Below are 14,343 nucleotides of genomic sequence, written 5' to 3'. Positions count from 1 at the left end.
AATCTCTACCATCCGAAGTCTTAAAACCTTTTTCTGAGGGCCTCTTCACACTCACCACACGAGCAATTACAAGCTCACTCCTCATCAAGATCGGGATTTTCTTCATATTCAACCTTACATTTCCCAATGGGTGGCAGTGGATGGAGAGAGGGTGCAGGTTAAGGGATTATACAACATTTACACACTCATAAGTGACATTAGCTGAAAAAACTAAAAGTTGTGTGTTGTTTGTTACTGTTAAGTGTCAATACTAAAAATGACAATTTATGTGACGGCAGAAAAGAATAATACTGCACATCTTTGTTAACATAAATATTACATTTTATATACTTTTATCAATAATTTAAAGAAACAAGTTCCTTCCCAATCATTCAGACTAAAATCATGTTATGTATCTTTTAGTAAATTATACCTGCATGCTTCTATGTAACTTGATTAGTGGTGTTACTCCTCTCAGCTCCTGTACGTGACTGTATCTATAAAAACTGCATGATTGATCCTACTCATTGTTCATTATGTGGAAATTAAATAAGACCAACAAAGCATCTTAGCTAGAGTGAGCATGGTGTCCTCATTAATCAAGTGTGTCTAATGAACAATTAAATACACCAGAAAGGCATGTAGGCACTTGGCTCCTTGCAAATACCATAAGCGTGGGTATTAGGGCAGACCCTCAACCTCATTTACTGCAGGTTTCCTTCCTCGCTCTTTCTAGCCCTCTAGCACAGCCTCTGTTTAGTCCAGTTCATCTGCACAGCTTTGCAACATGTATTGCACCCTGACTTTGCTCAGCACTTGTTACCTGCATGACGGAGACCGGAGCTGGGCTGCAGGGCAGGGTGGCTGTGGGCAGCTTTGTTAGCAGTGGGTTCGGGGGGTTGCAGCTGGTAGGGTGAGTGCTTTTCCAGTAGGCCTCCAGGTAATCAGCCATGTGCTCACATGCATCCTCCAGCTGGTTCTCGTCTAGGATGATATCAAACATCTCCTGAGGAAGGAGGGTGCAGTCATGTTAACGAAAATGGAAAGGAGACATGTTGAGGTCAAGGAAACAAGAGAGTGTTGTAGTGTAATTTCACAAAAAAAGATTCTTCATCTGATTCTTGGGCTGTTTAAGAAACTTACATCTAAAATTACACATTATCTATAAAGAAATCACACTGATCTTTATATATACAAGATGTCTGAGCTATGTTAGGAATGATTTTCAGAAAATCTTAATCAGTAATTCCCAAAAGATCTGAACTGCCATTTGAATTAAATTAAGACGGCACTTTCACAAGCCTGGGGTGCTTGCTTCATTTTCTAAAATAATAACTAAGCAGATTACAGAGGAGCAGAAATAGAACTGGCACGAATCATAAAGCTTTAAAAAAATCTGACTCACATCTGACTATGCATGAAACTAAAGCCTAGAGCCAAAACATCTCTTAAAGGACAACACTCCAGGTTATTTTAACACTGGATCCAAGTCACTGATAACTGGGGTCTACTGAACCTACAGGAGGGCACTGAGCCAGCTTGTCCGCGGCCACCATCTGGACGTTGAGGTGCTTGGCCTGAGACTTGCCTCTGGACTTGATGAGCCTCTGCAGCACCTGAAGGCAAATAAGGACAGAAGGCAACAAGGTTGTGATTGTTTTAGTATACAAAACTAAATTTAGGCTTTGAATGGGCATTTTTCAAGTCAGTGAAAATTATTTATATACTGTGCAAAAAAATCCAGAGAGAAAGAAGATAACCTTTTTTGAAAATGAACTTTTGATACTTTAAGTACATACTGTTGTTGATACTTTTGTACTTATACTTTAGCAGGACTTTTACTTGTAATAGTATTTATATATCATTTTATGAGTACTTAAGTAAATAACCTGAGTACTTATTTCATCACTGCTTATATTAGCAGTTATAACTAGTAAAAATACTGTGCTTATGCTATCAGGTTTAGCTGTACATGACACAGCAGCAGGCTGTAATTGAGAAGACAGGTGGTAGAAGTATTTTATTTTATCCCACTGTGAGTGTGATTCACACTGATGTCACTTTAATTTAAAGCTTGTATCTCATGCCTCCTTAGCTATGCTTTTTCTCTATGCTACCCAAAAAGCCTGTGTTTTTTTTATTGATCATTGAATCATAAGCTTTTTTTATTCATGCTGAAGGTCAGAGTGATGAATCAGTTCACTTAGAGATTTGCTCACTTTCAAACAAGTGCTTTCAAATACACAACGTATTTAAAATCACAGCTAGCGAGCAGATTAGTTACAGAAAAAAAACAACATGTGATAAGACACCAGAACAAGCCGGAGACACTCATAAACCAGTTTATTAATACATCCATGGAGGTGAGGGAACATTGCCCTGTCCTTAATTTCTATTCCATGTTTCCTTTGATCTCACATTAACTGGCTCTGTCTGGATCAAATATTTTTACTTACCTTGGGAGACGTGATCTTGACATAGACAATGATGGGGGCGAGGGAAGTCTTCCCCAGCTGTGACGGGTGGTTGATGGTGTCAGCGTCCAGAACTACCAGCTGTAACGTACGGGCCAATTCGAAAATCCGCTCAATCTCACTCTGGACTTCAGCTGAGGAAAGAAGGGGGGAGTCAATGCAAAGGCTCGACTTAATTTCCAAGCCTCATTCTTATTGAGCCTGAGAATAATTCAATAATCTAATTTACTGGCCTACAGTGAAAATTCTATTGTCAAAAGTAAGGAAATAGTTCAACATTTTAGGAAATACGCTTACAGGTACAGTATTTTGGCTTTGCATGGCAACATGTAATGAATAGTGGATGTTTTCATTATATTCGGTCAATGCTGCTTCCTGTTGCTGCACATGATTCGTCATTTTCAACCCTGACTTTTTTTTGGACCAATACTGATTCAGGCTTAATTCTTATTTTTTTTTAAACAATCTATGATAAAACTTAAAACTAATACCTTGTGAATCTTTTGACTGCAAGCTGCCCACAAGTACAGCAATGTCCAGGTTGTTGCTTTAGGTTCTTTATCATCAGATTTTTTAAACTCTGTTTTGTTGCTCTTAGCTTTATTACTGACCTCCCTGTTTGCTATTTAATGTTTTTATTGTAAATTCCCTTGTAACTGTTGTTTTGAAAAGTGCTACAGCACATAAATAAATCTTTACAAAGTGAATGTGGTTTGAATAACTTTTGTTTTTTTAAGCTTGGCTTCCTTCTTTCTGTTTCATAGGAACTTAAATATTGAAAAGACATCATGACTTCACAGACATGAAACAGTGAGCCCTGTTCTGTTACTTTAAACAAATACGGACTGTTAACAGCACACAACCCCCACTCCAACAGATGACGATGTGGCTGCAAAAACTATCTTACAAATATCACAGCAGGGCACGATTCCCAGTCTGAGAGGAGTCATGGCCAAGCTTCATGACTTCCAGTCACGACAAAGTCTGAAGTAAACTGATAACATGAAAACATTCCAACCTAACAGCTCATTTAGTGTTCGACTGAGTCACAAATTCTCATTTTCCGGCTAAAATATGCCAGAGGGGTGAGATAATTTCACTTGTTTCCAAGGCAGAATTTCCCTGTAGTCATTCATTGCATCTTGAAGCAAGGAAGGCTTCACTGGCATCAAGGAAATGTCACTTTTGGTTGAAGAAAGTTGATGAAAATGTTCACCTGATTTAGAAACCAATCTACAATCTCTTTTTGAGAAAGTGATTTTAGGCTTCATAGAGCACAAAATGGCTTGTTAAGATGGATATTTTTATCTCATTATGAGTTAATTTTTTTTGGGACAGCAGCACACTGTTAAAAAAGACTGAGGTTACATGATCATGTTGTACCCGGGGTGGCTTTCTGTAATCATAAAAAATGTAAATATAATACACTTCTTGCTTCCAGCGTACACTTTTCCTGGGACTTCTTACTCTGCTGCAGGCGCTGACTGATGCTCATGTTGATCCGTAGCAAACATTAGCCTCGTCACCTCAGTTTGACTCAGGAATCTGCTTCATTCTAATCACATCTAAACCCCAATCAACCCCAGTCGAATCAGAGTGGTTCTTGAACTTGTTATCGTGCGTTTATGCTCTATCTTTCATTCCTAACAAAAGAAAACTGGCCAAGGCCACTCTGGGCAGTCGGGAGTTATCATTGCCATTGTCAAGAGTTTCTTTAATCGTTTCCTTCCTTTTCCACATAAGCTGGTCTGCTTGAAAACATTATGAATCAAAACACCAGATGTTCCCAGGCTTTGCAGTAATTTCTAGTGCGAACGTACCCAAGTTTGAGCGTGTGTTGGAACGTTCGATGATGGCGTGCTTGCTGGGGTTGTTCAGGACTGAGCGTTTGGCAAGAGAGATGTCCGCCGTGACGCGTGTGATTGATATTCTGAGACAAGGGGCAAGAAAAACACTTGCTTAACTTGATATTATATAAGATATCAAGACAAACACTTATTCTTGCTGTATTGAGACTAAAAATAAAGAAGAAGAAAACAGCTGCTGAAACTCAAAGACAAACGACAGAGAGCAGAGTTAAAGCAAAAAGAAGGTGTAGATTTGTTAAAAATCATGTAAACCGACTTGATAAAAAGGAATCGGTGTTTGAACATGGATACCTGAGTTAGCTTGATTTTCCTGTTGATAATTTGACCTGGATTTTATAGTTCTTCAAAGGGTGGTTAAAAATCAGATCAACTAGTCCTTTAACCCAAATCTGCAAAAACACAGGCTCGACCATGATGAAGATTTCTGAGGGTGAAGCCAATACATGACCTCTTTTCCTGATATAAAGAGCTCCTTTTTGCATCTGGTGAAAAATACTGATATGATTTTAAGTTACAACGTAGTTTATTGATAAAGTCAACTAAAAGTTTTCCAGTGGAACAAGAAAACATGGCATTTACTCCCTTTATGGTGGAGGCTTGACATTTGAACTCTAAGCTTTCTGAAATGTTCATGCGTATAATAAAACACTTTGCTGAAAACTGCCCATGCAAAAAATCTACTGTACTTCATAGAAGACTAATATACAAATATGGCAGTGTGGAAAAATTACTCTACACACCAACTTCTTTCATTGTAAGTGCAATCATATGAGCTGCACTCTCTACTCATGTAGCCTTTCTTTCAAAATAAGAGGGCACTGTAACACATCAACTCTCTGACGAAACTAGCTGGTTAAGAATGACCAGGATCATTTTAGCATGATACCATATCATCCTGCATTAGTTAAACCGTGTTTGAAAAAAAAAAAGGCCTCAAAAGGGAATTAACAGAATTCGCTGCTGCTGCTGGTGGTCTTGTGGATCTTAGTGTTGTGTAACTTCATGGCCTCTCCGCTTCAGATGGGTGGATGGACTCAACATTGAGTAAGGAGAATCCTGCTCTGCTCTAGGGCCCATTATGGCCTATTAAGGACATGGAGAGGGCCTATTTAAAGCAGCAGCACACATCTCCAGGCCAAACAAACTTGTTACACACTCCCTTGGCTAACCTCTGGGGACAGATAAATACCAGCCTATAGAGTTGGAGAGAGACAAAGAATGAGGGAGGAAGCAGGATGAGGGCTTGCATTTTAAAAAGGTCACAGAGAACTTACCTTCCCTCGAATCTGTGTTTCAAAAAGTCAAACAGTGCTTTTTGCATCATGTCTGTCACCTGTGGACAAGAAATTTCAGGGAGATATTAAGACAACAGAGTTAAAATGGGACACATATTTTCCTGCTAATTTCCCAGAAGTGTTGTGTTTGAAATGTCAAAGTTGTGACACACCTCGTAGCCCTTCAGTGACGGTCCAACCAGAACCACGGGCCGCATGGAAGGCACAACGTCGTATGGAGGAATGTGTTCCGTCTTAAGAGAGGAGAAGAAGAAAAACAGTTGCACACATTTATGGAGACAAAGTAAACAGTCACCATCACAAATCACTTCTGGGGTTGGAACAACAATGAACTTGACAATTTAAAAGCACTGGAACATTGTGAACCATGAAACGGGATGTCTCTGCTGGCCCGACAAAACACAAGCTCGCTTTGATTTATAATAACTTTGGCAGTTTACTTTGGTTGGCAAAATTCCAAAACAAGCTACGGTAAGCTACAATATTTTATGATGGATTATAATCTTTAGATAAATCCTCCCATTTCATGGTTCTGATGTCATTGAGTAAAACGGGAAACTATGTAATAGGTAAAGTTAGTTAGACAGAGACACAGCAGAAGCTACAACTGAAAAACTTGGAAAAATTAGGACGCAGGTAGAAAAACTTGCTCACTTCTGTTGGGACACAGTGGGAGCTCAGTTTGTGTAACAGCCTGGGTTTTAAATCAAATCATAGTGGTGGTTCTGACTAGATGTCTGTAAATTAGAGCAGTTGAGAATTAAGGACGTACCCATCCGATTAGCCTGATTGGTATTGTGCCATTACTGACCTTATTAAGCAGATCAGGTATTGGCCATGATGTGACATGATGAAACACATTAAATTGGTTTTGGGTTTTTTTGGCCAGTGTCATTACAAATTTCAGTCACGGCAGGCTGCTGGCTCCGTTTTTAGGGCCACAGAAATCCTTTGCATGTGAACTGATTCCAATGAGTTCTACCCAATACAGTATACAGATTTTGAATTAGGAGAGCATCAAATCAGTCAAGCACTCAGAATCTTCAACAGTAGGATTTTCCCTTTGGCAAAATATTGATCTGCAATAATTCTGCTAATGTGTTTCTTCCAGCTTCTCAAAAGTGAATATTTGCTGTTTTTTTGTCTTATACAGTATGAGGGTAAATCGAATATTTTTGGTTTCTGAACTATTGGTCAGCTAAAACAAGACATCTGATGCCCTGACGCATCAATTAAACTGCAGATGAAGTGATAATAGTCATTAGTTGCAGCCCTATTTGAAATGTGTTGGCTTAGCAATTATAATTGAAAGGAAATTTAAAATCAGAATAATGAGGATGAGAACTGGTTTTGGTCAAAAATGACATGACTAGTGCACACTCTAATTTCTTTGATGGAGATGATATCATCTGGTGTTTCACTTTGTTCCAGTGAAAGCCACATTTAGATACTCTGAGTCTTTTGTATGATTTTGGGCATAACTTATTTTTTTCAAATTGTTTGTACTTCCACTCAGGAAAGTGCACTTCTTTCTGCATCTGACAGGGAGGCAGTGAACCTGATGCTGCTGTGAGTCCCAGACGTCTGGCAGAGCAGGTAGTCTGAAGGATGTGAGGATGTGCCTGCACAATAGAAGAAAATGGAAGTACTTTCTCGTTCTTTCTTTTTTCTTAAAACAGGAACAATGCTTGATTTGAGTTGAAACTCTGTTGGAGAGCAGACAGCTGGGAAGCAGAGAGGGTTAGCTACTTTAAAGGACTGTTGATTATCATATCCACCATATAGTATTTTTTTTATCTTAGTCACTCTTACTAATTTCCCCCCTTTATTTGTCCTAATGTTGAAGCTGTTCTCTCAGTCTGTGTTATCTTTATGAGCGTTTTAGTAGATTTCATGTTGAAGTCCATCACCCCCTCTTCCTCCTCCTCTCTACACGTCCAAACATTTTCTTTCTGTCTAACATTTGCTGTCGTCATTGGGCTTCCCTCGGGACATTGTGGGAACTGATGCACACTACTGCTGACTAACACAAGGGTATTAATGGACAATGTGGTTCTGCACAAATACTTCTGGTAGCCTAAGTTCAGCACTGGATTACTTGCTCAACATCAGCATAGTCATGGGAAAGCTTCAGTGTCCATATTGTGACAATATTATAATAATGTATTAGCATTTTAAAAAAATGAGCTGACTGATTTTATTGTGATTTTGCGTACATTTAGCATGTGGAAAATATATTTGGATACAGAAAGAATACCAGTTATAATAATTGATATCACTCACTATGATTTTGTTTTTTACAAAAAATTGGAGGGAATAGTTCACATTTTAGGAAATGCACTTATTTGCTTTCTTACACTCTGTCCAAAGGTAAAAAAAAATCTGCCTAGCAGCACCTCTAAAGCTCACTAATTATCACAATATACCTCAATGTTTAATCTGGACAGAAACATAAGAAATTGTTATGTGTCAGACCATTTCTTGGCTGTGAGTGGTGAGTCTTTTTTTGGTTTGTACAGATTAAATGTTAGTGAGATATTAGTGAGCTTTAGAGGTGCTGGTATGGATTTTGTTACCTTTAGAGGGAGCCAGGCTGCCTGTTTTTCCCCTGTTTCCAGTCTTTATGTCAAGCTAAGATAACCGCTTCATATTCAATGAACGATATGAGAGCGGTATCAATCTCCTCATTTGAATTTTTGCAAGAAAGCTAACAGGCATATTTTCAAAAATGTTGACCTATTCCTTTAAAGTACAAAGAAGCAGATTAAGATTTTGTCTATTCTATTAAAAAGCTGTTCACATTGAGCTCTCACTCAGTCAGGGTCACAAGTTCACTTACAGACACATAAACAATCACAAACACCACACTGAGGATTGCAGGACAGTGAGTAGGGTGAGAGGTCAGTGCAGAGCTGAGTCTCTACAGAGGAATCATATAGAGGGTTGGTACAGTTCAGCCCACAGAGGTCATCCCCAGACCCTGCTGAGCTGGTGCACTGCGCGCCACGACTTACCGACTTCTGCTTCTGCTTAGCTGTGGTGAGACGGAAGAGGAGAAAGAGAGAGATTAAGAACAGGCATGCAAGCTAATGGACGGATGCACGCCGAGGGACAAGGACGGTGGTGTAGACAGACAGAATAGGCGCTGAGTGAGGCTATGCAGCCACAGGCATTTAGTCTGAGCCGTGCAGACGGACAGAGCAGAGGAGAGGGTGGGGAAATCCAGAGTTTACCTTCTTAAAGAAGGGCATTCGTTTCTCTTTTGCTAGGGGTGACATGACAGTGTTTGGACTGGCTTTAGGGGAGCGCAGGTTGACTGGAAGCTCATTGTCCTCGGGGTCTAAGTCTGTGGCGTCTATGTCAATGGCTACGCACACAGACAGACAAGAGCACCATCACACAGAGGTGAACACAGGAGGTCACAGGTAACAGGGTACATTTCACATCGACAGTAGCACAGAAAGTATGCTACTGCAAAGAGACAGAAAATGAAACATGTAAAAGTACAATTATGGCCATAAAAACAAATAACTAACAGATAAATGTCAACTTCATTGCAGGTAGAAATTAAAAATATTAATAATGTACGGAGCACATCTTACCTTCATCTTGAATTCAGTTACTAAAAGCTGATTTAAAAGACCAACGAATCTATTGAGTATACAGTTGGAGTTTGAAGTTTTCTGCCATGCTGCTTACCAGACGAAGGAGGAGTAGATTTTCGTGAGTTAGGAACCACTTCACCCAAACTTGAGGATGAGTTTGCTCCCAGTTTACTGAAAGAAGATAATATGTTTGAGATCAACAACAACTCTGAAGAAGTCTACATTAATTTTCGAAGAAGTCCCAGCCAAGGCAGAGACTTGATATATGACGAGTTTTACCTGGAGTGGAACTTGCCCTGTTTGGCTCTCTGCTCCTGGAGGATACGAGTGTTTTCAATCTTCACTGGACTCGGGATGAAACCGATTTCACAGCCTTCCTTCACCAGGCGTCCTATCCACCAGTCGTTGTTGAATTTCTGCACAGAATAATTAAAGGCACTTATCTTGAGCATCCTCCATCTTTTTCTGATCATCATCCTTGTCTCCCTCAGCATCACTGTCTTGAATATCATCTGTAATTGTAACTCACCTCTTTGACATGGAGGAAGTCTTTAGCCTCAAAAGAGATGGCCATGCCTGGCACGGGGACATCGTCATCGTGACTCGGGCTGTAGTTGACATTTGTGCGAACAGCAAATGCAACTGGTTTTGTCTTTCAGGAGGAACAAAGGAGGGAGAAAAATAAAAATATCAGATTGTGCAAAAGATTTTAATGACAAAAATGTCAAAATGTCAAACAGCAACTGTATCCTAATTGTAAAAAAAAAAGACATATAACATCACAATATCCACAAGAGAGCAGATTTTTTTATTTATTTCAATCTTATTGTGCACTGTTGGTGAGCTGTGATTCTTGTATTTATGTGAGGTGTAAAAATAACCTTGGGTGACAGATACGAGCAGGCTCTGACTCATCCAGACTTATAGTTTAGCGATCTCTCCATGAATGATTTGGCTGCTGCACTGTATCTCTGCTGCGGGCTAAAACACTTACACTTTACAATTCAGAGTGATGCAACATGTTAGTGTCTGTAGCAATCACCACTTCAACACCAACAGTAAAACAAGACTCTTGTCTTGCACTTACGTATGAGTAGCACAAACAGCACTCATGTAAATGGTTCATAAATCAATCCCACAATCTTTACAACAGCTTAATCAATACTGGCCTTTCTATGGGATCACTGCTGATCTTCCTCTTTAGGACAAAGAGTAAATTGAGATAATGCATACACCTAATGAAATGTTTCCTGCGCATGATGTAGCCACCTAATATGCTGACTGTCCACACACACAGTATGAGAGAGCAACTTTCTTTTTTCCCTTGACACATTTTTGCAGCAAGCAAATCTCCTCTGCCCATAATGACGCATTACATTTTTTACAAAAGGGATTTGAATAAGATTTAATCAGGTCACATTGTGAGAAAATGTTAAAAAACGGGGAACCAGATGCTCACAGACAAACTGTCTAAATCTAGATCTCTGCAAGGCTAGAACATACCCATAAAAGACACACATCCCTTTAAGAATTACATAAAATGCATTTGGACATAATCTTGGAGCCAGCCTGGCGGCGATGGCAGCAACAGTTGGCAACACAGTCATGCCCTCAACTAGATTACATTTGCTCTGCCTTTGAGTGTGTGACAAGCAAGACTGAAGTCAGCTGAAAGCCAAAATGAATGCACAGGGATGTAGTTTAGAATAATCTCCCACTGTAGAGTGCAGTGTAGACACACTTCATATTTACCTGCAAATGAAGAGGCAAGATGAGAGGAAGTAGTGTGTGATATTCAGCTCTAAGCCAAATTGAATCCACCAAAGCTTTGATGATGTAATGTCACTTGGACTTTGTTCAGATTCTGAAAAATGCTTTCAAAGAGCATTCAAATATGAGTGATAATGATTTTTTCCAAGCAACCTCAAAAATAAAACGTGCCAACAGGTTGAGTTAATTTGCAGTACAAACCTGGAAAATGCAGACTGTAACATATTAGTACTTTTAAAAGTTGTTATGCCACGTGTTAAGCCTACAATTTACTATTTACATATCCGGAATAGGCTTGTGCCAATTGGCGATTATTGAGGACTAAAAAGACAATCACTGATCACTTTTCCCTGCTGATATTAAGGAGCTAAATTGGTATAGAAAATAACATCTAAAATCTGTGACCTACTGTGCATTTCTTTAAGATGTTTGTGGTGCATTTTAGGACCTTTAAGGTCATTGTTTCTGTTTTCCAGCCAATAATAGTACACTACCTACCCAGCATTAAAGGGCAGACAAATAAAGTTAGCGACTTGCTGGTGAACACAGTGGAACATTAAGGTACTAATTCCCTCACGAATTGGTTGAGAGCAAAAACTGAGCTAAAAGAGAGCAAATAGTGGGGTTACATTCATTTTCACATTCATCACAACATGGCTCCAAATAAATGGTAATGTTACTCCATACCTTCTGAAGTTAAAGTTTTCCATATCAACCAAAAAAATGTTGATATGTCAATGCTGTGTTTGCAATATGTTTCTGCTGCCCTCAAGTGGCCAAAAAACGTTATTGCAGCTTTAAATACTCAATAAGGGATGAAATTATTTTGAAAGATTATTACTTTTCATGCAGCGCTTTCCCCTTCCCCTCCAGCTTAAAAGTGAACTGATTGGATTTGCTTGGGTCTAAATGCTGCTCGAGATCTTTTGTATAGACAGCAGTGCTCAGTGAAGCTCAGCACTATGGGAGTTCATCAGCAGCTCCAGGAGGAGCTTAACAGATGACGGGCGTTCTCTGTCATCATGGCTTTCACTGTCCCCTAATGCCTCATTGAAATACAACAGGTGTGAAGTGACTATGATGAACTATGAGGGATTATGGAAATAATACATTAGTGAAATCCTCCAGGAATAATTTTCCTCACTTGGAAAGCAATGTAAATATTTCATGGAGTGATGGTTGTAAGCTCTGTGTGTGTGTGTGTGTGTGTGTGTGTGTGTGTGTGCATGGTTGTGACATCTCCACTGAGGAGATCATTCAGTCCAATGTGTGCAGTGCCAGGACTCGTACAGGACACAGTGTCCTTGGCGTTTGCATGCATTGAGTCACATGGCTGCATGAAGGTATAAGGTCCATTAGGACACGTATGTATGTGTGTGTGTGCTCTCTTGTGTTGTCTCATGGACCGCTGCCTCTTTCCTCCCTCCCAGCTGCTCTGCTTGCCTTTATCCATCATGGCTGGCAGTCAGATGAAGCTTTCTATAGGTTTAATGACATTTTACAGACCTGAAGGTAATCTCACACACATACATGTCCTACATGCCACCTTGTACCACAGGCGACGGCGGGATTTGTACATAATGGCACCTTTAACACTTCTGTACAGTATCTCTACATCTCCGGACCAAGCCCATAAGGCTGCTGTTTCTTACGTAACACCAGCCTTCATTATAGATGCCATATTGACTGCAGAAAGGGAGGGAGAAAGACAGGGGCGGAGGGTTAGAAACTGGGTAAGAAGCATGGGAGGATGGGGAAATGGAGAGGGTAAGGAAAAGAAAGGAATAGGAGATGGACGGAAAGATAAATGGCAAGATGTAAGGCAAAAGAAGGAAGCAGAGGACAGGAAGACAGATGAGAGACATTCGTGGAGATAAGAGGCAGACTAAAGATAAGAAAGATAACCAGTTCAAGAGAAGCCCTATCTTTAACTGGGAACCTTGGGAGGCAGTGCTGTAGACCACAGCCAATTAAGACCACACAATTGTTGTCACAACATCTCATCACACTATGTATATTCCAGTTGTTAATACCTCCCATTCCTCTCTGTACTGTATTTAAAGTGACTGAGTGAACACTTGCCCTTGCTGTTGCAGATTTTCCATCTAACATGCCATAGCCACTCCATTAGCAGCAGACACAGGATCATGCTATAAATCAAGATTCCCACATTGTTTCTCCTTGAATGTTCTGGATCGATTTGAAAAGATTTCTCTCTAGCTGTGTGCATTGGCCTTAGGCTGTACTGAGAGCCTGTAAAATGTATTATTGTGTGGTATTAAGGCAACCATAACCTCCATTAATTTAGTCTGGGAAGATTTCTGTAATCCTCAAGGTTGCTCCAGTATATTGCAGGTATGCACACTAAGTGGTGAAAGATGAAGGCTGTTAATAACAAAGACATTGCAGCTTCCAGTTATCTGGCTTTCTTGGCTGGACTGTATTGTTAGAGTGAGGTTATGTTTGTATTCTATCATACATCAAGTCTTATCTTAATTAATTGCTTGTTTTGCAATGTGTGTGCACTAATTCAACAAATCAGATTCCAAATTGTGCCCATTGTCACTGGGGACAAGGCTTCTCAAGAGACAAAGTGAGATAAATGAATTCTGACTCCGATCTACACTTATTATATAATCTGTGATGGTATAAAACAAAAAAATAGGGGAAACAATCATTACTCCTAACATTTAAAGCTGCATTAATGGATTCTTTGGCCACACAAGCTGCAAAAGTAACACTTGATGCCATATAACTCTCCTATTAGCTCTGTTTTTTGTCTCTACCAACTTTTGAGGGAAATACCTGACTCTTTAGCTGAAAAATACTTTACTCTGTTCACCAGCTAGTCGCTAACTTTTTACAATTTGGTGCTGGCCAGGTGGTGTACAGTGGCTTTACCAGAGCCTTTTATACAGGGGAATGTTGCTTGCTGAGCAGTGAGAGGGAACATAAAAATGTATTACGGGCTGACGTACCAAAACAGTTATCTTAAAGGTTGTGAAACTCTCCATACACCTGAGGGGAACTGAGGAGTCCGTGATAATTATCTTTGGGTTCATCCCTATGAATGACCAATTCACATACAAGTAGCTGTTTCATCCATTGCTATTTTAAAACTATTGATTATAGCAGGTTTAAATACTCATAAAGCCATTCACCTTGAATGGACTGACCTCAACAGTGCCTTTCAAACAGATTACAGTCTCATGACACCAGACTAGATGTGCTACTAATCAGATAACCTAAGAGGTCAGGTGAGCTAACTTGACTAGATAAGTATATTAATTTCTGTTGCGCGTACAGTTAAAAAGTCCACCATTTTTACCATCAGAAAAAATTCAACTAGACA

The 14,343-nt window shown here is 39.7% G+C and overlaps 1 protein-coding gene across 1 annotated transcript in view; it reads right to left on the bottom strand.

The window, feature by feature from the left end:
- cacnb2a (calcium channel, voltage-dependent, beta 2a) overlaps positions 1 to 14,343 on the bottom strand; it is a 33,075-nt gene that overhangs the window by 3,166 nt on the left and 15,566 nt on the right. Inside the window, exons 3-12 of the mRNA XM_041961159.1 lie at positions 9,751 to 9,873; positions 9,501 to 9,637; positions 9,316 to 9,392; positions 8,850 to 8,983; positions 5,769 to 5,849; positions 5,596 to 5,654; positions 4,274 to 4,383; positions 2,436 to 2,587; positions 1,500 to 1,595; positions 803 to 985 (exon numbers count right to left, since the gene is read on the bottom strand). Of these exons, the coding sequence (XP_041817093.1) occupies positions 803 to 985; positions 1,500 to 1,595; positions 2,436 to 2,587; positions 4,274 to 4,383; positions 5,596 to 5,654; positions 5,769 to 5,849; positions 8,850 to 8,983; positions 9,316 to 9,392; positions 9,501 to 9,637; positions 9,751 to 9,873 (1,152 nt within the window). The remainder of the gene's footprint in view (positions 1 to 802; positions 986 to 1,499; positions 1,596 to 2,435; positions 2,588 to 4,273; positions 4,384 to 5,595; positions 5,655 to 5,768; positions 5,850 to 8,849; positions 8,984 to 9,315; positions 9,393 to 9,500; positions 9,638 to 9,750; positions 9,874 to 14,343) is intronic.

Source organism: Chelmon rostratus, chromosome 20 (genome assembly GCF_017976325.1).
Source record: "Chelmon rostratus isolate fCheRos1 chromosome 20, fCheRos1.pri, whole genome shotgun sequence".
NCBI classification, from domain to species: domain Eukaryota; kingdom Metazoa; phylum Chordata; class Actinopteri; order Chaetodontiformes; family Chaetodontidae; genus Chelmon; species Chelmon rostratus.
Note: the sequence above shows the minus strand (reverse complement) of the source record. Positions and strands in the feature narration are given on the sequence as shown.